We start from the raw sequence: 24,210 nt of genomic DNA, 5'->3' as shown, positions 1-24,210 counted from the left end.
GCTGCCCAGTGAACTGGAAGCTCTCTCTGTCAACAGAAGTGTCTACATTGCACTTCTGTCGACAGAAGTGTTATTCCTCAAATTTTCAAGGGATAACGCAGTCGAGACAAATGCAGAGTTCTGTCAAGATTCCGTTAACAGAACGCTTCGGCTGCATCTACAGTAAAGAGTTTTGTAGGCAAAACTCATGGAGCGCCTACACACAGTGTTTTGTCAACAGAAATGTCGACAAAAAAGCTGTGTAGATGCTTTTGTTGACAGAATGGATCAAAAGATTGATCCGCTTTTAAGTGTAGACACGATCTGTTGACAGAAGTTTTGTCCAAGCCTCTCTTCTGACAGTAACTTCTGTAGACAGATTCTTGTAGTGTGGATGTAGCCTTTATGTGTATAGATGCTCCCTAACTTATGTCAACAGAAGGCACCTTCTGTTGACTAAACTATCTAGTGTAGACACAGCCTTTGTGCCTTGTCTATCTCAGGGTCATGATCACTGAATGCTGGGGTGGAGGTAGCCAGAACCACCACCTCCTCTGTGTCTGAGAGTGTCTGTGCTGGAGAAGTAGCTGCCCAGTCAGGACTAGCGGCTAGGAGCTCCTGGCTGGGGCTGGGTGATGAAAAATGATTTACTTAAGTATGGATTGTCTCTTGGGGCAGGGGAATAAAAATTCCTCAGAGACCCAGCTACACCAGTTTAACCCCTGGTGTAGACACTGCCAGATGGACAGAAGAATTTTTCTGTCAATCTAGCTGTCACCTCTTGAGGAGGTGAATTATTTACAATAGCATAGATACTGTCAACAGCAATGAGCTACCTTGGCAAAGCTGTGCCTACTGTAGCATTTATTGTGTAGACATAAGCTGAGTACCTTTCCCAGGTCTGAAGAAGAATTCTGTGTAAGCTCATCTCATTCAACAACAGGAACTGGTTCAGTAAAATATAGTTACCTCACCCACCTTGACTTTCTAACCTTTCATTTCCTGATTTCCTTTTCCTGAATCCACATCAGACAAGGCAGGAAGCTGTGAGGTGTAGTTAATAGGATGTGAGTAGACTGGGGAGGAAGACTAAGCTGATTTTAATATATCTTTCTAAGAAATAAATGAAGCAACAATAATGAAAGTAGTTGCATGCCTCCGTACCCAAAGGAAAGCTGCTGGTGACATGAAAGCTGTTCATAAGGGCAAACAAAGGAGTATATTCTGTGCATCTTGTCATGCTTTCTTGTCATTTTGTAGAAAGCACTGAGCTTGTCCTTAAAGCATCATAGCAGGGCAGAGTCATTTGGGTAGTCAGCTTTACGGTGTATGTTGCAAATGGCCTGCATGTCAGATGTTGTTTTCAGCAATTAACTGTGGCCATTAACATTTTGAATTTCTCTTTGAAAAGGTTGTATCTTTACCGGAAGATGTTCCAGCAGATACTGCTTCTGACACACAAGGTGAAACTCAGTTTGTGGATGATCACACTTCTGAAGAGGCATCTGAAATGGGTACTGTGGGCATTCAAGGAGTTAAAAAGGATTCCCCTCTCAGTAAAACTATCAGTGACGGTAAATTGGTGAAAGGTATGTTACATTTAATTCTATAATTAGCAAGTAAAGGACTTTGATGTTAAGGCATCAGAAAGCACTGAAATGAGTAATTTGTTTACTTGCATACTTCAGTGTGTCAAACCTGGAGTTTGAAGCCCAAGAGGTTAGTAGCTTTAATGTCAAAAAGTTTGAAGAAAGCAGAATTGTGTAGGGTTGAAAATTAGTATGTAAAATTAACTGGTATGTATGGACCAGCTGTTTTGTGGATATTCACTTATATGCCCATGCTACACATATACAAAGTTTAATTTTTAAATGTTGTCAAGCATTATGTTCTCTCTCATTGTTAAGTTTAGAAATTCTGGGATAAATTTTCAGATGGGCCAAGTCCTAGCCTTCATGTTTGTGGTCCTCCTTTGTTTTCAAAACCTACGTCTACCCGATTAGTGTCTGCAAAAGTAATTCAGATTTGTGGATGGAGTTTTCATTGACAAAAAGAAGGCTGTCTTTATGAAATATTCTTTCCCCTCTCCACACCATTGTGTCTATTATATATCTGTACTGAAATGTCTTATGCACAGCAAGAAAGAGTAACGAGGATCAAAATTTCTGATTGAAATTGTTTGCATTTCTTATTATTACTCTTATTTCATGTATGCATTGTTTGACAATAAATGGCATATAATTTTTAGTTCTTCTTCGAGTGGTCCCCGTGGGTGCTCCACAATAGGTGTCAGGCTCGCCCGGCGCCACAGATCGGAAATCTTCCAGCAGTTTCTCCTGGATCGCACATGTGCCGGCGCGCGCCTCCCCCCTGCGCGCCCCCGGTTGCATGCACGATCCGGTCCCCGCCAGTTCCTTCTCAACTGCCATCAGCTGCAGACGGAATCTACTCAGGCTAAGGCCAGAGTCAGATTAAATAGTGGGTTTTTTTCCTACGTGTCATTTGTTGTTTTTGGTTATTAAAAAAAAAAAAAAGAGAGAGAAAGCAAAGACAAAGAGAATATCAGAAAAAAAAAAAAAAGAGAGAGAGGAGCGGAGAAGAGAAGAGCGGACGTGAAGGCCATTTAGGCCGCCTGCTGCCCCGCAGGCCGGTGATCACTATTTGGGGTGGAAAGGCACAGATTAAGTGCTTAGTACCCTATTAACAGTAAAGGACTCACCGCAATGGCCTCTTCAGGTTTTAAAAAGCGTGAGTCATGCCGTGAAGCTATGCCGGCCTCCGTGGGGCATAGCAAATGCATCCGATGCCTGTGGGAATCACAGGCTACCCAGAAGTGTTCTCACTGTGCTAAGCTCACAGCCAGGGCCAGGAAGGACAGAGCGATGAGGCGTAAAATGCTCTTGTGGATAAGGCTCTCCAGCTGGAGTTGCCGGAGAAGCCTCACCCAGAAGGGCCCTCTGGGTTGCATAAGAGGAGGGCAGCTTTCTCTGACCCACTCGGTGCAGAAACGGAGGAAACTCTCCCTGGCTCGATCCTTGCCGGCGTTTGCAGTGAGCAGGATGAGCGGAGCACACAGCCCCCAGCCGCATACTCAGGCAAGCGGCAGCGCGGCAGCGCACGTGGCAGAGGCTGAGCCTCCGGTTATACGACAGCCGGCACGCGCGGCGCCTAGAGCGTCGGCGAGGCAAGCGCCGGACCCGGTGGCACCGCCACAGGCGGCACCGTCCCCTGGGGCACCAACGGTGCAGGGGGCGCCATGCACGGAGCCTGCAGGCACTGGAGGAGGATAGCCGCGCGGCACCGCAGCTGACAGTGCCAAGCACGGCGCTGACAGCGGGGCCGAGATCCACGGCACAGAAGGGGGCGGTGCCGGCCCCGCAGGGGAGGGGCAAGGCAAAATCAAAAGCCCGGCACCGCAGTCCATCTCCGGACAGGGCTGCGCTGCTGTTAGCACCAAGCCCTCCCCCTGTGATACACATGCCGCACCAAAGGCCTGTCTCTCCACCGGAACCTCCTTCTCCATTCCTCCAACCAATGTCACCATGGCTTGGGCCACCTTCACCATTTCTGGGATTGGATCCCCAGGAGTACTATCACAAGCCAGTTTCACCTCTATCTGTGTCGTCGCGGAGGTCTCGCTCTCCCAGACCTTGGGGGTACACACCCCATGAGTGGTCTAGGTCTCCAACCCCAGACCCTTGCCTATGCTGCCACAGTCATCCTTATCATGCTGGACACAGACACCACAGGCCTACACCCAGGGGCAGATCCCCCCCGGCCGCTCAATACCCCCGTGGGCACTCCCGCTCGGGGACGGAAACACAGTTGTCTCAAGGGGAGTTAATTTGAGAACCCCGAGACTTTCCTTCACAGTCCTCCAGCAAGCAAGTGTGTCATCGACCGCAGGAGCCCGAAGGTTCAAGGGAGGTTTACCCTAGTGGTTCCTCCTCATCCTCGCCAGATGAGACCATGGCTCCCGGGGATGTCTCTCCCACGGATGACCTTAAACAACTCCAGGAACTGTTCAAAAGAGTAGCTTTCACACAGGACATTCAAATAGCAGAGGTGCAGGAGAAACATCACAAACTCCTGGAAAATTTGAGACCCCCGGCTTCGTCCAAAATCGCTTTCCTGCTGGACGAAGCCATTCTGGAGTCAGCCATTACTATATGGCAGACTCCGGCCTCTGTTCCGCCTATGAACAAGAGAGCGGATAAGAAGTACTTCATCCTGACAAAGGGCATGGAGTTCCTCTTTAGTCACCCACAACCAAATTCTTTGGTGGTCGAGTCGTCCCAGCAGAGGTCAAAGGCTTCTCAGTACAAATCGGGAGATCGGACAAAGATGCTAAGAAGCTAGAGCTGTTTGGCAGGAAGGTATACTCCTCTTCTACCCTGCTATTGAGAGTGGCAAATTATGGGCACACCTAGCAAACCATAATTTTGATAATTACTCCAGGCTTACTCCCCTCATGGATTCACTTCCAGAAGACAAAAAGCCGGTGTTAAAGGCGATTATTCAAGAGGGCTACGCAGCATCGCGGACGGGAGTCCAGATTGCCCTGGACGTGGCGGACACGGCGGCACATTCAACGGCTACAGCAGTGGTCATGTGTAGAGAATCCTGGCCCCAGACGTCGGGTATCCCGAGGGACCTACAGGCGAAGATCGTGGACCTTCCCTTTGATACACAAAAGCTGTTTGCAGACTCAGCCGACTTGGTCCCTCACTCCAGTAAGGACTCGAGATCTACACTTAGAACCTTGGGCATTTATACTCCCCCATACAGGAGGGAAAAATTTTATCCTCAGCAAAGACGCAACGCTTACAACCACAGCGTGCTCAATATCAACGGGGCTACGGCCAAGGGCTCTATCAACAGCAGCAACAGTACAGAACTCCTAGGCAACGTTCTCAACAAAGCCGTACGCCCTCGGGTCAGGCCCAAAGGCAACAAGTTTGATGGGTATGTCGGGGGCTGCACTATCAATACCCTCGCTCAGTGCCACTCTCATCTCATGTTCCATCATCGCCTCAGACCATTCCACTCCCAATGGCAGAAGATCACCACAGACAAATGGGTGCTGGAGATCATAGCCACGGGTTACGCGATCCCCTTCCAGTCGCTTCCACCGACAAAGCCTCCCACCAGGCCTCACCTCAGGGATGCTGCCACGAGGCGAGGCTCAAGCAGAAGGTGAATCACCTTATTTTCATAGGGGCGGTGGAAAGAGTGCCGGAATAATTCCAGGGGAAGGTTTTTATTCACGCTACTTCCTACCAGAGAAGAAAACAGGAGACTGGAGGCCCACCTTAGATCTTCGGGGCCTCAACCGTTACTTGCGCAAGCAACGTTTTCGGATGATCACAGTTGCCTTGATACTCACGGCACTGGACAATGGAGACTGGGTTGCAGCACTCGACTTACAAGATGCTTACTTTCATATAACAATCCCCCCGGCACACAGACGCTTCCTCTGCTTCACGGTCGGCCAGGAGCGCTTCCAGCACAGAGTTCTTCCGTTCGGCCTCTCCTCGGCCCCCAGAGTCTTTACCAAAACCCTGGCAGTGGTGTCAGCCTACCTGCACAGACAGGGGGTGTTTATTTTTCCCATATCTGGGCGACTGCCTGCTAAAAGGGGCCTTGAAGGCAGAGGTCTCACGCATGATACGCGTCACAGCGGACGCGTTTTCTTCGCTGGGCCTAGTTATCAACCTCGCAAAGTCAAAGTCCGAACCCACACAACATATAGAGTTCATAGGGGCACGCATAAACTCTATCACAGCAAGGGTGTACCTACCCGACGCCCGCTTCCGCGCCATCAGTTTGCTGGTGCAAGTCACCACATACAGCCCCACGGTGCCGGTCTTAACGTGCTTACAGCTGCTGGGCCACATGGCGGCAGCGACGTTTGTGGTACAGAATGCCAGGTTGCACACGTGAAGCCTGCAGCATTGGCTGGCGAGCCTTTACAAACCGGCATCCCACACTGTCCACAGGGTGGTGTCGCCCACAACAGAGGTGCGCAGATCCCTGGCATGGTGGGAAAACCCTGAGAATCTGCTAGTGGGAGTGCCTTTTCACCAACCACATATTTCTATTTTTTCTTACTACCGACGCCTCCCACATAGGATGGGGAGTGCACATCGGCGACAAGGTAACGCAAGGGCTATGGTCCCCTGCGGAACAGACAGTGCACATAACCATGCTGGAGCTCAGAGCAGTGTTCAACGCCTGCAAACATTTTCGAGATTACCTACATGGCAAAGTAGTCAGGATTCAATACCGACATTACCTCCACCATGTTTTACATCAATCGACAAGGAGGAGCACGGTCCTGTGCCCTATGTGCGGAAGAAGTCCAATTGTAGAATTGGTGCATCGCCAACAACATAACGTTGAAAGCCTTGTACTTGCCGGGCGCTCACACCATGAAAGCAGATCAGCTGAGCAGGCGCTTCGCAATCACACACGAATGGCAGATCTGCTCCGATCTGCTACGGCGCATTTTTCGTACATGGGGGTTTCCCCAGATCGATCTGTTTGCCACAAGGTTTTGCACAAAGCCAGAAGGGAGAGAGCTCGCATGATACTCATAGTCCCGCTTGGGATCGGCAGCAATGGCTTCCCTTGCTTTTGCGCATGTCGGACCGCCCACCGCTCCCTCTACCGGTGGCACCATACTTACTCACGCAGGCTCAGGGGTCCATAGTGCACCCGCACCCTTAGGGTCTGCACCTACAAGCATGGCTAATCCATGGCTCAGCTCTTTAAAGAGCACGTGTACGGAGGGAGTACAACAAGTCCTGGAATGTAGCCGAAGGACCTCCACCAGGAGGACTTACAAGCAGAAATGGACTCTGTTCACAGCCTGGTGTTCCACCAAGCAGTTAGCTCCCCTTGATGTTCCTATACCTGTAATACTAGAATACTTATTGGACCTCAAGAGAGGCGGGCTTTCTCTATCCTCGCTAAAGGTCCACCTTGCCGCTATATCAGCCTTTCGGCATACAGAGGAAGGCCCACGGTATTCGCCCATCCTATCCTTACCAGGTTCTTGAAGGGGCTGGTAAACCTGTACCCCCCTCGGAAACCGCTTCCACCATCGTGGACTTTGGACTTGGTGCTCAGCATGCTGTCGGGTCCACCTTTTGAACCATTAGCCACAGTTCCCATACATCTCCTTACGATAAAAAAAAAAAAAAAAAAAAAAAAAAAAAATCAATCTTCCTCCTTGCAACTACGTCAGCCCGCAGGGTGAGTGAGCTCGCGGCAGTGATGGCAATGCCGCAATGCACAGTATTCTCAAAGGAGGCGGTAACCTTAAGGCTGCACCCAGCCTTTGTTCCAAAAGTCTCTTCGGAGTCCAATCTTAACGAGCCAATAGTTTTACCCTCATTTTACCCGAAGCCTTACAGCTCCGGCAAGGAGGCACGCCTGCATCTCCTAGATGTGAGGAGGGCGTTGGCCTTCTACATAGACAGAACTAAGTCCTTCTGGAAAACGGACAGGCTCCTAGTCTCTCTCGCTCCCAGGTCAAAAGGAGGAGGTCTCTCTTCACAGAGAATCTCTAAGCACATTGTGTCCTGTATAAAAATGTGTTACGAGCTTCAAAATGCTCCTTTGCTGGCCCCGCCCAGGGCTCACTCCACCAGGGCGGTGGCGGCGTCAACAGCCTTCTTCAAGGGCATCGCGTTAAAAGACATCTGTAGAGTGGTGACCTGGTCATCCTACGACACCTTCGCCGAGCATTATGCCCTGCCTCGGGTATTCGAAGAGGATACCCATCTGTCGACAGCAGTCCTCTCGGGGGCAAGCTGCACATAAACCGATTACCCACCTCCTTACTTGGGTTACTGCTGGGTAGTCACCTATTGTGGAGGACCCACGGGGACCACTCGAAGAAGAAAGAGAAGTTACTCACCTGTAGTAACGATGGTTCTTCGAGATGTGTCCCCGTGGGTGCTCTACCACCTGCCCATCCTCCCCGCTTCGGATCTCTGTCTAGTGTTTTTCAGGAGCATCCGAGGCGGTTGGTCAAGGAACTGGCGGGGACCGGATCACGCATGCGGCCGGGGGCACGGAGGAAGAAACTGCTGGAAGATTTCTGGTCTGCGGTGCTGGGCGAGCCCGACACCTATTGTGGAACAGCCATGGGGACACATCTCGAAGAACCATCGTTACTACAGGTGAGTAACTTCTCTTTATTCAGCACTAGACCATGTTGTATGGTGAGCATTTAAATTTATCTGAAATTTATTTTTTGCCATTGCTAAATAATTTAAAATAGAACAACATAAGTCTTTTTTGTTTAAACTAATAGTTGAAAGCACAGGGCAGCATGGTGTTGTGGTTAGAGATGGAATCTTTAAGACTTCTGCCTGATTATTTTATCTGGAAAATGCAGTTGCCTACTTAAAACTGCAAATATTGGAAGTGTACTTATCTCTTCATTCACTAGGAGAAAAAGCTTTGCTGACAAAGTCTATTGAATGCTAGATGAATTTTCTACATGCAAATTTTTAACTGTTTATAGCCCACCTTGCAAAGTCAGCTAGTGAAGTTGAAATACAGTAAGCTTGCATGGTAGATATATTTTCAGTGAGGTACTGTTTCCTGGGCTTTTGGCATCCATTTACTTGATTTATTGGGAAAGGAGGTAACACATTATTTTCCGTCTTTTTAATGCTTGCTTCAGAGATAAAAATTGTCTCGTTGTTTTGTTGACATGACTCTTAAGTTGTTTAGCGTATGAGTTATTTCTAATGTGCAATTTAGAAATCTTGTTTAGGCAAGATTCTGGAACCTATGGTTTATTCTAAAGAGATGGGTAAACACAACAAGTACATTTGTGACAATGACTTCTAGTGTCATTAAAAGAAAAATCTTAATCCAAGGGTAGAGAGCAGATCATGAACCGTATAGATCTTCAGAAATCTGGGGTACTCTTGTATTGGGTTAATTAAAGACATTGCACATTTACTTTTGGAAGAGCAGGACTGTTGAGACCCCTTCCTCCAGTAGATGCCAAAGGGCAGATATCAGACCCATCCCCTGCACCTTCTGGGAGCGAGGAGGGAAGAGACACAGTGTATGGTGGAAAAATACGTTCCATCTCTATACCAAGGTCTTTCAACAGGTAGCAAGTCTCAGTACCATGCATAGGCAACCCTCTTTCTTCCAGAGGCAGAAAAGCCATAAAAATGTCTTCATGGTCCAAAGACCATCATGTGTTCCTAGTCCCTTCAGTGAGGAATGACTAGCCTCTCCTCCACTTACAGGACCCATCCTTCCGCCCCTTTCATCTTGGTCCTGCCTTTCAATCAGCAGCTGTTCCCCTTGTCCAGAGTGAAGTCAGATTTTTCTAAACTAGACATTCTCATGCTGTTTTATAGCATAGACCACAAATTTATAGAGGAGTGGTTCTCTAACTTCAGCCTGTGATAAGCAGTTACTTGTCATTGTTAAAGCCTCTGCCAGCCTCCAAGAGATGGTCCCTACTGCCTGTTGTAGCCCATTCTGGGACTTTCTTTGGAAGTTTGTCTGCAAAACAGCTGGGACTGTGCTTCCCAGCAAGGGTGGACAGACACAGGTTAGTTCTGCTTTAGCTAGTGTTTTAAAAATAGCTGTGTAGCCATGGTAGCATAGGTAACGGTTTGGGCAGACTACCTGGGTGTGTATTTGGATGACTGTGTCAAGCCCCTATCTTTGCTGCTGTGGCCACACTAGGGCTACAGTTACACTTCAGTTTTCTGTTGACAGAAGTCACTGTCGGAAGAGATTTCCTAACAAAACGTCTGTTGACAGAGGGCAACCACAAAGAAAAGCATATCGAGAGAGTGCTCCACTCTGTCGATAGAGGAGCTGGACTGCCTAGATGCTCTCTCAACAAAACAGACACCCAAAACCACAGCAGGCAGGGCTGCCCATTGCTGTAGATGCTGTGTCTGTCAAAAGAAGACCCCCCACGCCAGAATATCTGCACAACTTTTTTGTCGAAAGAATCTGTCAGCAGCAGCATCATGCCTCAAAACTTGGAGACAGAATGCTGCTGCCAAAAATTCTGTGTTTTGTTGAGATGCTGTTGACAAATCCTATTTTCTTCCTTGAGTGTCCCCATGGGTGCTCCACGATAGGTGTCGGGCTCGCCCCGGCGCCACAGATCGGATCTTTCCAGCAGTTTCTGCCAGACCGCGCATGCGCCGGCGCGTGCCTCTCCCCTGCGCGTTCCCGGCCACGTGCGCAATCCGGTCCCCGCCAGTTCCTTCTTAACCGCCATCGGCTGCAGACGGAATCTGCTCAAGCTGTGGCCAGAGTCAGCGTATTTAGAGGCTTTTTTTCAGAGTTTTAGAGTTCTCTTTCAGAGTTCTTAGTTAAATTGTTTGTTTCTTTATTGCAAAAAAAAATAAAATTATATATATATAAAAAAAAGTAGAAAGTCTTAGTAACGAGAGGAGGAGCGGAGACACCCCGGGGACGTGAAGGCCAGTAGGCCTCCTGCTGCGGCAGGCTGGAGTCCGTGAGAGGGGAACAGGCACAGAGAAGGTGCTAAGTACCCTATTAACAGCTCAAAGACTCACCGCAATGTCCTCTTCAGGATTCAAGAAGTGTGAGTCGTGCCGCGAAGCTATGCCGGCCTCTGATGGGCACAGTCAATGTATCAGATGCCTGGGGGAATCACACGTCACCCAGAAATGCTCCTTCTGTGCAAAGCTCACGGCCAGAGCCAGAAAGGATAGAGAAATGTGGCTGAAAATGCTGCTGTTTGATAAGGCCCTCCAGCCAGACGTGCCAGAGAGGCCTCAACCGGAGGGACCCACAGGGCTCCATAAAAGGAGGGTGGTGTCCCTCACCCCCTCGGTGCAGAAACGGAGGAAGGTCTCTCCAGCCCGATCCCTGCCGGCGGTCACAGCGAACGGGATGGGCGTATCTCACAGCCCCCAGCCGCAGTCACAAGCAAGCGGCAGCGCAGCAGCGCATGTGGCAGAGGCTGAGCCTCCGATTACTAAACAGCCGGTCCGCACATTCAGAGCGGCGGCCAGGCAAGCGCCAGAACCAGCAGCACCGCCGCAAGCGGCACAGACCCCCGCGGCACCAACGGTGCAGGGCCAACAGGCACGTAGCCTGCAGGCACCGGAGCAGACCACCCGCGCGGCACCGCAGGTGAGCATGCCGAGCGCGGCTCCAACAGCAGGGCCGAGATCCCCGGCACGGGGAGGGACAGAGCCAGCCCCGCAGGGGAGGGGAAAGGCAGCAGCGAAAACCCGGCACCGCAGCCGTTCTCTGGACAGGGCTGCAGGGCTGCTCTCAACAAGTCCTCCCCTTATGCTGCGTACACCAACCAGGAGACATGGGTCTCCGCCAGCCTACCCAGAGCCTCCTTCCCCGTTCCTCCAACCAGTATCACCATGGCTCGGGCCACCCTCGCCTGTTTTGGGATTTGACCCTCTGGATTACTACCACAAACCAGTTTCACCATTGTCTCAATCATCCAGACGATCTCGCTCCCCCAGACATCGGGGCTATGCACCTCGAGAGTGGTCCAGGTCTCCATCCCAGGAACCATGCCCGTGCTGCCACAGTCGTCCTTATTACACTGGGCATAGACACCACAGGCATACACCCAGGAACAGGTCCCCCTCGACCGCCCAGTACCCCCGCGGGCACTCACGGATGGGAACGGAAACACAGCTGTCTCAAGGGGAGCTGATTTTGGAACCCCGAGATTTTCCTTCGCAAGCCTCTAGTGAGAGGGTGTACCACTGGCAGCAGGACCCTGAGAGTTCAAGGGAGGTCTACCCTAGTGGTTCCTCCTTGTCCTCCCCCGACGAGGCTACGGCCCCCGGTGATGTTGCCCCCCCGGACGACCTCAAACAGTTTCAGGAGCTGTTTAAAAGGGTGGCTTTCACGCAAGGCATCCAAACAGCAGAGGTGCAGGAGAAGCACCACAAGCCCCTCAAAAACCTGAGGCCTCCGGCCTCGTCCAAAATCGCTATCCTGCTCGACGAAGCAATCATGGAGTCTGCTACCACCATATGGCAGACCCCAGCTTCCGCTCCACCTATAAACAAGAGGGCAGATAATAAATACTTCATCCCGGCGAAGGGCATGGAGTTTCTGTTTAGTCACCCACAACCAAATTCTCTGGTGGTAGAATCATCTCAGCAGAGATCGAAGACTTCCCAGTACAAAGCGGGGGGAAGGGATAGAGATGCCAAGAAGCTTGAGCTATTTGGCAGAAAGGTATACTCCTCCTCCACCCTGCTGCTGAGAGTGGCTAATTATGCAGCACATCTAGCGAACCACAATTTCGACAGTTACTCCAAGCTTACTTCTCTCATGGATTCGTTTCCAAAAGATAAGAAGCCGGTGCTGAAGGCCATCGTGTAAGAGGGCTATGCAGCTTCAAGGACGGGAGTCCAGATCACCCTGGACGTAGCGGACACGGCGGCACGCTCAACAGCTACGGCAGTGGTCATGCGCAGGGAATCCTGGCTCCAGACATCGGGTATCCCGAGGGATCTGCAGGCAAAAATTGTCGATCTCCCTTTCGACACGCAGAAGTTGTTTGCAGAGTCAACTGATTTGGTCCTTCGTTCCAGTAAAGACTCAAGAGCCACACTCAGAACACTGGGTATTTATACTCCTCCATACAGAAGGAAAAAGTATTACCCTCAACAATGGCAATACCCATACCAACCTCAGCGTGCTCAGTACCAACGGGGCTACGACCAAGGGCGGCATCAACAGCAACAACAGTATAGAACTCCTAGGCGATGTTCCCAACAAGGCCGTGCATCCTCGGGGCAGGCCGAAAGGCAACAAGTTTGACGGACAGGTCGAGGGCTACACTATTACTACCATCGCGCAATGTCATCCACAGTTAATGTTCCATCATCACCTCTGTCCGTTCCACTCACAATGGCAAAAGATCACCACAGACAAGTGGGTACTAGAGATCATAGCCACGGGTTACGTGATCCCCTTTCAGTCGCTCCCACCGCCAAGACCTCCGCCCAGGCCTCATCTCAGGGATGCCTCCCACGAGGCGAAACTCAAGCACGAGGTGGACCACCTGATGCTTATAGAGGTGGTCGAAAGAATGCTGCAGTGACTTCAGGGGAAAGGGTTTTATTCACGATACTTCCTCACAGAGAAGAAAACAGGAGGCTGGAGGCCCATCTTAGATCTTCGAGGCCTCAACCGGTACTTGCGCAAACAACGCTTTCGGATGATCACAGTCACCTCTATACTCACGGCACTGGGCGATGGAGATTGGTTTGCAGCCCTCGACTTACAAGATGCGTATTTTCATTTAACGATCCACCTGGCTCACAGACGTTTTCTCCGGTTTATGGTTGGCAAAGAACATTTCCAATACAAGGTTCTGCCGTTCGGCCTCTCCTCGGCCCCTAGAGTCTTTACCAAGACCCTGGCAGTGGTGTCAGCCTACCTGCACAGACAGGGGGTATTTATATTCCCATATCTGGACGACTGCCTACTGAAAGGGGCCTCGAAGGCGGAGGTAGTACGCATGATACGCGTAACAGCAAACACGTTTTCTTCGCTGGGCCTGGTCATCAACCTTGCGAAGTCAAAGATCGACCCCACACAGGACATAGAGTTCATAGGGGCATGCATAAATTCTATCACAGCAAGGGTTTATCTACCCGATGCTCGCTTTCGCGCCATCGGTTCCCTGGTACAAGTCATTACATACAGCCCCACGGTGCCAGTTTTAATGTGCTTGCAGCTGCTCGGCCACATGGCAGCGGCAACGTTCGTGGTGCAGAATGCCAGATTGCATATGCGCAACCTACAACATTGGCTAGCGAGTGTTTACAAGCCGGCATCCCATACCGTCCGCAGGGTGGTGTCGCCCACAACAGAGGTGCGCAGATCCCTGCAATGGTGGGTAAACCCCAAGAACATGCTAACAGGGGTACCCTTTCACCAACCACAAATCTCTATTTTTCTCACCACCGACGCCTCCCACGTAGGATGGGGAGCACATATTGGCGAAAAGGTGACGCGAGGACTGTGGTCCCCTACGGAACAGTCACTGCATATAAATATACTGGAGCTCAGAGCGGTGTTCAACGCCTGCAAACGCTTTCAAGACCACATACAAGGCAAGGTAGTCGGAATCAATACAGACAATATCTCCACCATGTTTTATATAAATCGACAAGGCGGAGCTCGATCCCGTGCCTTATGTGTGGAAGCAGTCCGGCTGTGGAACTGGTGCATCGCCAACAATATAACGTTGAAAGCCTCGTACTTATCAGGCGCTCACAGCATGAAGGCAGACCAGCTGAGCAGGCACTTCGCACTCGCACACGAGTGGCAGATCCACTCCGATCTGCTACGACCAATTTTTCAGGCATGGGGATTTCCCCAGATAGACCTGTTTGCCACTCAGCACAACAAGAAGTGCCCCCAGTACTGCTCCAGGGCAGGACTGGGGCGGGGGTCCCTGGGGGACGCGTTCGCTATTTCGTGGAAGGGCCCACTACTTTACGCGTTCCCCCCCACGGTGCTCATCCACAAGGTCCTGCAGAAAGCCAGGAGGGAGAGAGCCCTCATGATCCTAGTAGTCCCCACATGGGATCGACAGCAATGGTTCCCCTTGCTTCTCCGCATGTCGGATCGTCCACAGCTTCCCCTTCCGCTAGCGCCGGACCTGCTCACGCAGGCCCAGGGATCCATAGTGCATCCACACCCCCGAGGCCTGCCCCTGCAAGCGTGGTTAATCCATGGCTCAGCTCCCTAGAAAGTACATGTATGGAGGGAGTACAACAAGTCCTGGAAAGTAGCCGAAGGATCTCCACCAGGAAGACCTATAAACAGAAATGGACTCGATTCACTGCATGGTGTTCCACCAAGCAGTTAGCTCCCCTTGATGTTCCTATACCTGTCATACTAGAATACTTACTGGACCTCAAGAGAGGCGGGCTCTCCCTCTCCTCGTTGAAGGTCCATCTTGCCGCTATATCGGCTTTTCGGCATGAAGAGGAAGGGCCCATGGTGTTTGCCCATCCTATTGTTACCAGGTTCCTGAAGGGGCTGGTAAACCTGCACCCCCCTCGGAAACCGCTTCCACCATCGTGGAGCTTGGACCTGGTGCTCAGCGCGCTAACGGGGCCACCCTTTGAACCCTTAGCCACGGTTTCCCTCCGTCTCCTTACGATAAAGACAGCCTTCCTTCTTGCAATCACGTCAGCTCGCAGGGTGACTGAGCTCGCAGCAGTTATGGGAACGCCGCCCTGCACGGTATTCTCAAAGGAGGCCGTAACCTTACGGCTGCACCCAGCCTTTGTTCCGAAAGTTTCTTCAGAGTTCCATCTTAACGAACCTATAGTTTTACCCTCATTTTACCCCAAGCCTCATAGCTCCAACAAGGAGGCACGCCTGCACCTCCTGGACGTGAGGAGGGCGTTGGCCTTCTACATAGACAGAACTAAGTCGTTCCGGAAAATGGACAGACTCTTAGTCTCTCTCGCTCCCAGATCAAAAGGAGAGGGTCTCTCTTCACAGAGAATCTCAAAGCACATTGTGTCCTGCATAGAGATGTGCTACGAACTTCGAAAGACTCCTTTACTGGCCCCGCCTAGGGCTCATTCCACCCGGGTGGTGGCGGCATCAACAGCCTTTTTCAAGGGCATCGTGCTAAAAGACATCTGCAGAGTGGCGACCTATGACACCTTCGCCAAGCATTATGCCCTACACCGGGTATTCCAAGAGGATACCTGCCTCTCGACAGCGGTCCTTTCGGGGGCAAGCTGCACATAACCTGATTACCCACCTCCTTACTTGGGTTACTGCTGGGTAGTCACCTATCGTGGAGCTCCCACAGGGACACTCGAGGAAGAAAGAGAAGTTACTCACCGTAGTAACGATGGTTCTTCGAGATGTGTCCCCGTGGGTGCTCCACCACCCACCCATCCTCCCCGCTTCGGATCTCTGTTTGGTGTTTTTCAGGAGCATCCAAGGCGGTTGGTCAAGGAACGGGCAGTGACTGGATCGCACACATGGCCGGGAGCGCGCAGGGGAGCGGTGCGCGCCGGCGTATGCGCGGTCTGGCAGAAACTGCTGGAAAGATCTGATCTGCGGCGCCGGGGCGAGCCCGACACCTGTCATGGAGCACCCACGGGGACACATCTCGAAGAGCCATCATTACTACGGTGAGTAACTTCTCTTTGTGTGTGCATGCTCCATGATTTTTGTTGACAAAACCAGGGTTTTGTCAGCAAAACATGCTAGTGTAACCATAGCCTGTGACTTTTTTAATGCACTAGCTTGAGCAGAGCTAACCTGTGTCCGTCTACCCATACTAAGAAATATGCTCCCAATTGCTGCATAGACATATTCCAAGAGAAAGTTCTGGACTAGTCTATATACCCCTCTTTGGAAAACTGAGCATGTTTTATAAAGTAAGGCCATGTAGTTACAGTAAATTAAAAACACCTCTCAGTGGGTCATTGTGGGTCATTGTAGCACTGAACATGTTTGCAGTAACAAAAATATTTTATCACTCATAAGTGATGCCTTCTGGGTTATGCAGACACTATCTCCATGATCACAGTAAGATGTAAGTAAGTATGATCACAGTAAGAATATTATACAATTTCACAACTTGATGACACACTAAATTTAATCTATGTGTAGAGTTCCTAGAATCATAGATACGGTGATTAAAATTACAGATACAAAATATTTTGGTTCATGCTTGAAATATCATGGGGTTTTATATGGAAACAATAGTGGAAAGTTCATTGAAATTGCTAAAAATGCAGACATTGATTCTTTCCCTACCCCATCCTTTGGTATCTCCAGTCCCACCTTTCAAACTGTGAAATGTCAGGAGGCAGTAACAGAGTAGCACAGAAAATAATGAGCAGAAATGAGGAACTAATAAATAGGAAGCTGTACACTTGGAGAGTAAGTATAGCTTATATATAAAATGTCATGTAACTAAATTGCCCACATCTGACCCAGTTAAATGAATATATTTTAATGTTCTGTCCCTAAAAGTATCCAAGTCCTACTTTTCCTTGTAACTTAGCCACTGGACAAAACAAGAAAGCAGTCCTATAGCACTTTGAAGACTAACAATATAATTTATTGAATAGTAACAGAGAGATAGCTGTGCTAGTCTATATACTATCAAAACAAATAAGCAGTCCACTAGCACTTAAAAGACTGACAAAATAATTTATTAGATGATGAGCTTTCGTGGGACAGACCCACTTCTTCACATCATAGCCATACCAGAACAGACTCAATATTTAAGGCACAGAGAACCAAAAATAATAAAGGTTGACAGATCAAAAAAATTATCATCAAGGTGAGCAAGTCAGAGCAGAGGGGCAGAAAGAGGGAGGGGGGAGTCAAGTTCCTTCTCAGTAAAACACAGACTTTCAGATCATTAACAGAATGGCCCACTCCATTAAAGTGCTGGCTGACAGGTTTGTGAATCAGGAGTGTTTTTATGTCTGTTTTATGCCCATTAATTCTTTGTCTAAGAGAGTTTGAAGTCTGTCCAATATACAAACCAAGTGGGCATTGCTGGCATATGATGTTAGCTGAGGAACATGGGAATGTGCCCGTGATTCTGTGAATAACCTGGTTAGGTCCAGCAATGGTATCTCCAGAATAGATATGTGGACAAAGTTATCAACAGGCCTCGTTTCAAGGAAAAGTTCCAGGATTCATATGCCTGTGGTATAGTCTGTGGTTGTTGGTAAGAATCCTCGTAAGTTTGGGAGGTTGTCTGTAGGAGAGAACAGGCCTGTTACCTCGGGCCTTCTGGAGTGTGGCAACCTGATTAAGGATAGGTTGTAGGTCTTTAATAATGCATTGCAGTGGTTTGAGTTGGGAGCTGTAGGTAATGATCACTGGTGTTCTGTTACTGGCTTTTTTGGGCCTGTCTTGGAGTAGCTGGTCTCTGGGTATTCATCTGGCCCTGTCGATTTTGTTTTTTTATTTCACCTGATGGGTAATTTGGGTTTATGAATATTTGGTAGAGATCTCATAATTTGTGGTCTTTTGTCAGTAGGATTAGAGCAAATGCTATTGTACCTAAGGGCTTGACTGTAAACAATGGATCTAGTTGTGCGTGCAGGATGGAAGCTAGAGGTGTGTAGGTAAGTACAGCTAGTGGTCAGTAGGTTTCTGGTGGATGAGCTTTGGTGGGACAGACCCACCTCTTCAGAGCAGAAAATTCTGATAAAAGTCAACTTCGGTCAACTGTGGACAGCACTGACCACAGTTGACTTCTATCAGAATTGTCTGCTCTGAAGAAGTGGGTCTGTCCCAGCAAAACTTATTTAATAAATGATTTTGTTTGTTTTTAAAGTGCTGCTGGACTGTTTTTTGTTTTGTGACAATACAGACTAACATGGCTACCTCTTTGTGACTAATAGCCACTGGAGTTGACTGTAGGTAGGGGTTTTAAGTCCCCTCGTGGACAGGAAGCCTTATTTTAAGATATGGTCACTAGCATGAAGTGGATGACCTATTGTTACAATTAAAATTAGGTGGGAATTTTCCATTGGAAGGATTTGGACATGGAAATTGCCCTTTTTGCAATATTGATGTTTTCTGCAGGAAGATTTTGATACTGGAGAAAATTTGAAATGACAGCCCCTGGCTAGAGGCATAATCCTGCATTTTGGGAGTTGTCATTTCAGACAGAAAGTGGAATTGAGAAGAGCCTTCCAGCCAGTTCAATTCCATTTTGGTTGTTCTCAGATTGATTCCCTACCCCCCCAAACTACTTTCCTGTGAAAAAGTAATATTTTTGACTTTGTCCAAAACAAAAACACTCTGAAAAATTCAAAATGTTTACAGGCAGGCATTCCAGTTTACTACCACCTCTCATTATCACATTCTGTCTGTAGCCGGTAATTTCAAAACCTGTTCTCCATAGACCTTGGTATATTAGTTAACATTTCCAATTGAGCTCTGCCAATAACTTAGTGTGTGCATATAAAAAAAACATTTGAGAAGTGCAAACGGCTGCTGGATGACACTAAGGACACCTCAGTCATTGCAACTTGGTGCTTGAGTCGGGGGGCGGGGGGGATCAAAAACTATAACTTTCCCATTTAGAATTTTTATTTTGATAAACAGAACAACAAAATTCTCTTTTCTTGCAGAAGCTGTAATTTTCTTGGTTCTTTATAGTTTTAAGATATTTGAGAGTAAAAAATCTGTTCAGGCAGGATTATTTTTTAATATAGTGAAACCTGTAGTCAGCTTAAAATGTAAATTTCTTTTTACTGCACTGTCCAGTGGTTCATGTTCACATATTCTTTTCTTTGACATACACATCTCCTAGAACTGGAAGGTACCTTTGGAGGTCATCTAGTTCAGTTCCCTGCCCTCTTGACAGGAGCAAGCACCATCCCTGATATCTATTTGCCCTAGTCCCTAAATGGCCTCCTCAAGGATTGAGCTCACAGCCCTGGGTTTAGCAGGCCAGTGCTCAAACCACTGAGCTATCCCTCTCCCCCATGAAAGGTTTTGTTTCATAATTTGCACATAGTTTTATGCTAAGTTTGTAAAAACTAATGAAGGCTGTATTACAAATGTGTGCCTTACTTATTTAGCCAAATTGTGAAAAATGCACAGGTTGGAAGTCACCAGTGAGGGCAACTGTTTGTTTTGTAAGTGAGAATCCATTTCTCCTGGACATTCAGACAAGGTGCAAGAGGGTGAGGCTTTTTCCCCGGGGCATCATGAGGAGCATTCTAATAGTATGTTGCCATTTCTTCCAGAAGGACGCATAGTTTTGCATTTTTCACAATCCTTTAATTTTACTTATTTGTACATAAACACACATTATGTATATGCACAGAAAGATATAAATAAGGTTTGTTTTGTGTGTCCCCCCCACCCCAGGACATCTTCAAAATGTTAATATTGCAGTTGTACAGTTAAGTATTTAAATCAGAAACAGTTACAGTTAGGACTGTGTGACCAATTTTAACTCATTTCCCATCTGGAGTAATTCCTTTTTGTACAAAATAAATACACACAGAGACTATAGGGCCCTAACATCTGTCCCAAAAGGCAAGCAGAATGAACCCCACAGAACTTTACTTAAATTTTTTGGACAGATAAGAGAAACTCAGATCATGGTATTGGCACCTGATATTTCTGATAAATCTGGGTCTTCTAGATCTGGTGTTGAGACCGACACTGTATGTCAGATATTTGCCAGAACAATGCAGAATTTGTTTTTGGCACTGGAAGCAATTGAAAGTAAAATTCTTTCTTCTTATCAGTACCATTTTAAACTTTAGCATTGTGTTTGACTAAAAATTTTTTTTTGTAAATGAGAAATAGAAATTGCATGCTATTAACTTTTTAGTATTTTGAGTATACTAAATATATATTCAGTGTTGTTCTATTTGCAGAGTGCTGGGATATTATGGAAAAAACAGTTCCAGGTTAACTTTCTTTTGCCTTGGAATTTCATCTTTACTTTTTCAGCAAATTAGTATAAATTCTTGTCATGACAAATCAAAGGCTACATCTACACTACGAGATAAAATCGTATTTTATTTATATGGATTGTCTAATTCTGGAATTTATAAGCTCGATTTTGACCATCCTTAGTTCCACCATGCTTCTCACAAAGTTGAGTCATTGCTGCCACACACAAATTGGCTAACATCTACTCTGGCAGTATTGCATTGTGGAAAGCTGTCCCACGTTCCCTCATCCCCATAGCATTCTGGGTATGCTCTCTGGTCTTGACTTCATTTTCCCCATTTCATTTTCCTCGTTCTTCTCCCAATCCCTGAAAATATGTCGATCCCTGGAAATAATGCAAACACCCTCAAAATTACAAGAAAGAATTTTTGCTTTTCCCCCACGTTATGTGATCAACAGGGGTGCAGCAACTGTATTCTCAACTGTCCACCCATTTGTCCCACTTCCCATCACTGCCTGCATGTGATCCCTGAAATGAATGCAGGGACCCAGACTGGTTTTTAAAGTGAGAAAGAAGAGGATAGGAAAGTATAGGAAAAAGAATTTTTGGTTTCCCCCTTCATTATATTGGTGTTGGCGAGAGTCTTTGGCTTTCCTGTGCACTATAAGGCTTCCATGCAACAACTCTGTTCTCAACTGGCCATCCGCTGAGTATCCCACCTCCCATTGCTGCATGCATGTGATCCCTGAAAATAAAGTGGAGGTCCTGGACTGTTCTTTGAAGTCAGAAGAAAGAGGATAGAAAAGTGCCAGACAAAAGAAATTTTGGTTTCTCCCTGGCATCAGCAAGCTGCGGTATGGGCGAAGTGGGGCGCCATTTGAAGTGTTCCTTCCCCAGCTGCAGCAAGGCCTTTAGTCTCCCAGGGAGACCTTTTCCCCAGCTGCAGCAAGCCCTTGTATGGGCCAAGGGTGGCGGTGGTTCAGTGGGGGACCAGTTAAAGGGGTTCTTCCCTGGCAGCAGCAGCAAGCTCCTTAGCCGCTGGGAGAGAACTTTTTCTCGGTGGCAGCAGCAAGCCCCTTAGCTGCCAGGGGAGAACTTTTCCCTGCTGGCAGCGAGCCCTTAAACCACCAGGAGAGACCTTGTTCCTGGTGGCAGCAAGCACCAATATGGGCCAAAGGTGGAGGGTGCAGTGGCGGGGGGGCAGTTGAAGTGATCCTTCCCAATGGCAGCAAGCCCTTTAGCCACTGGGGGAGACCTTTTTCCTGGTGTCAACAAGCCCCAGTATGGGCCAAGGGGAGGGGTCAGTAGCTGGGTGGTCCTTCCCCATGTCAGCAGCAAAACACTGAATTTCTTAGCCGCTGGGGCAGACTTTTCTTCAATGGCAGCAAGCCCTGGAGCCACCGTGGGAGACCTTTCCCCGGTGGTAGCAAGTCCCAGGAAGTTGGGGGGCGCAGTTGAGGTGGTCCTTCCCCATGGTGGCAGCAAAGCCCCCAGTATCTTAACCTCTGAGAGGAGGGAGAGGAGGATACTTCCCCATGGCAGCAGTTCCCTATCCCACTTCTCAGCACGGGTCTTGCCAGAGAGTAAGCCTCATTTTAAGGCAGTGGTGGAGAGCAGTAGCCAGAGTGGTATGCTGAGAGGGGCATTATGGGTTACATGTGGGACACCTCTGGAAGCTAATAAATCCACTTTTAAGACATGGTGCTTCCACACTTGCCTTTAATCACCTCACCTGAATTGGAGCCCATCAGGTAACCGTGATTTTGTAATGTTGAGATTAGTGCCTCCAAAATTGAGCTAATGTTCTTCAGAGTGAAGACTGTTATGTGGTAAAATCGAGCTAACTGAATTCAATTGGAATTTATCTTGTAGTTTAGATACAGCCTAAGCATCTGAATTTGTTTTCCCTTATTCTTTAGCAAAACCAGGTTTCAGTCCGTAACAGCCATGTGCGACTAAGACTAGTGAGTGGGTTGTCTCAGTGGGCCACATGCCAGTGGTGAGCAACCTGTGTCCCCCGCCGCCTCCTCCTTTGTCCGTAACCCTCATGCACTGGGGCACTGAAGCCCCACGCTTCCTACTCCTCCCCTTTCCTCCCAACACTTTCAGAGCACCATGGATGTACTGATTTGTGCTTCCTCCCCACTCATTTCCCTCCCTCCCAGAACTTGAACAGCTGTAATTTACTGATTGGCGACTGCTCAAGCTCTCGGAGGGAGGGTGAATCAATAGGTTCATGGCATTCTGAAAATAGTGAGAGGGAGGGGGAGGAGTAGGAAGTTTGAGGCTGCAGTGCCTGGCATGCGAGAGGTGCATGGGGAAGTGGGTCAGACAGGGGTGCGCAGATTGCAGGTGGAACCCCAGTGGGCCTCGTGTAGACTACAGGTCTAAACTTGCTCGTTTATTTCTCAGTAATTTTCATTGGGAAATTCCAACTTCCTATATCAAGGGCTTAATAAAATTTTATGTTCTCAATTGGCCTAATGGTCATGTGTTTTTATAAGATTTTTTTCAACCTCTGACTTGTAACTATTTTTATACAGTTGATCCAGTGGATGACTCTGTGTGTCAAACCTGGCAGCAGGTCAAAAAAGGCAGCCCAAAAACTTGAAGATAAATACTAAACTGATGTCTTTTCATTGAGGTTTGCATTCAGTGAACATAAGAAAGGCCATGCTGGGTCAGACCAGTGGTTCATTTCACCCAGTATTTTGTCTTTTGACAGCGGTCAATGCGAGGTGATTCTGTGGAAATGGACAGAAGTGTGTGTTTTTTGGGTTTTTTTGGGCCAGATAGAAATATTAACTGTAGTTTTACAGGTTGAACCTCTCTCACCTGGCACTCTCAGGACCTTACTGGTACCAGATGAGAGAATGTGCCAGACCACAGGAGGTCAATATTGTCTAGCCTATTACAAACACTTCTTCTGCTTACTGGGGCCTTAGAAGACATTTAGGGGTAAGTTACTGTTAAATAACAGCACAGAACACTGAGAGCCAGGATTCATGGTTGTAAACAAACTTTATGGGACCACAGTATATTTGCCCACACCCATAAGTGGTTGTCCAGCTAACAAAATCATGTCAGATTACACGTTACCAGGTCGGAGAGTGCTGTACTAGAGTGGTTCAACCTGTAGTTCACTTTTTTTGTGATGAATATTGAAAACCATATGCAATTACTTCTCTAGTAAGAAGGCTGAACAATTTATGGAAACATCTAGAAATCTTTGGGGGGTGGAAAATGATCAGCCATTTTGCCTTCTCCCAGAGAAATAGCGTATACTGCTAACAGCACTCTGTTTTGGGGGAGAGGATTGTAAAGATGAGGCAGGCATGTGTCATTTTTCAGAATTTAATCTTCAGCAGTAATTAATAAAGCAAAAGAATTTAACTTGCTTTCCACAGTAGTCCTACTGATATGTAACAGTGTTACCCCTTGATTCAACAGCATCATTTGCTCCAATAAGCTTTGCAATCAAAGCCAAAGAAAATGACCTTCTTCCCTTGGAGAAAAATCGTGTAAAGCTTGATGACGACACTGATGAGGAGGGGGAAGAGGGCAAGGGAGGCCAGGAGAATGCTGGCAGTACTTCAAATAATAATCCAGCAGTTGCCACTCCCTGTACTGCCACTGAGGAGAAAAAACCTCAGCTTACCCAGGAGGAGTTGGAAGCCAAACAAGGTAGGTCATACAATACTGAAAATAATAAATAGCCAAAAGGGATCTGAATTTTTCCAACTTGAAAGGCATTGTAAACAAGATTTGATTTTAGTTACTTTGGATCT

The 24,210-nt window shown here is 48.0% G+C and overlaps 1 protein-coding gene across 4 annotated transcripts in view; it reads left to right on the top strand.

Annotated features, from left to right (window-relative positions):
* Window positions 1-24,210, top strand: part of SFSWAP (splicing factor SWAP) — a 199,729-nt gene that overhangs the window by 76,282 nt on the left and 99,237 nt on the right. For all 4 annotated transcript variants that reach the window (XM_075013064.1, XM_075013063.1, XM_075013062.1 and 1 more), the window contains exons 11-12: window positions 1,391-1,568; window positions 23,873-24,106. In XM_075013064.1, the coding sequence (XP_074869165.1) occupies window positions 1,391-1,568; window positions 23,873-24,106 (412 nt within the window). The remainder of the gene's footprint in view (window positions 1-1,390; window positions 1,569-23,872; window positions 24,107-24,210) is intronic.

This window comes from Carettochelys insculpta, chromosome 18 (genome assembly GCF_033958435.1).
Source record: "Carettochelys insculpta isolate YL-2023 chromosome 18, ASM3395843v1, whole genome shotgun sequence".
NCBI classification, from domain to species: Eukaryota; Metazoa; Chordata; order Testudines; family Carettochelyidae; genus Carettochelys; species Carettochelys insculpta.
Note: the sequence above shows the minus strand (reverse complement) of the source record. Positions and strands in the feature narration are given on the sequence as shown.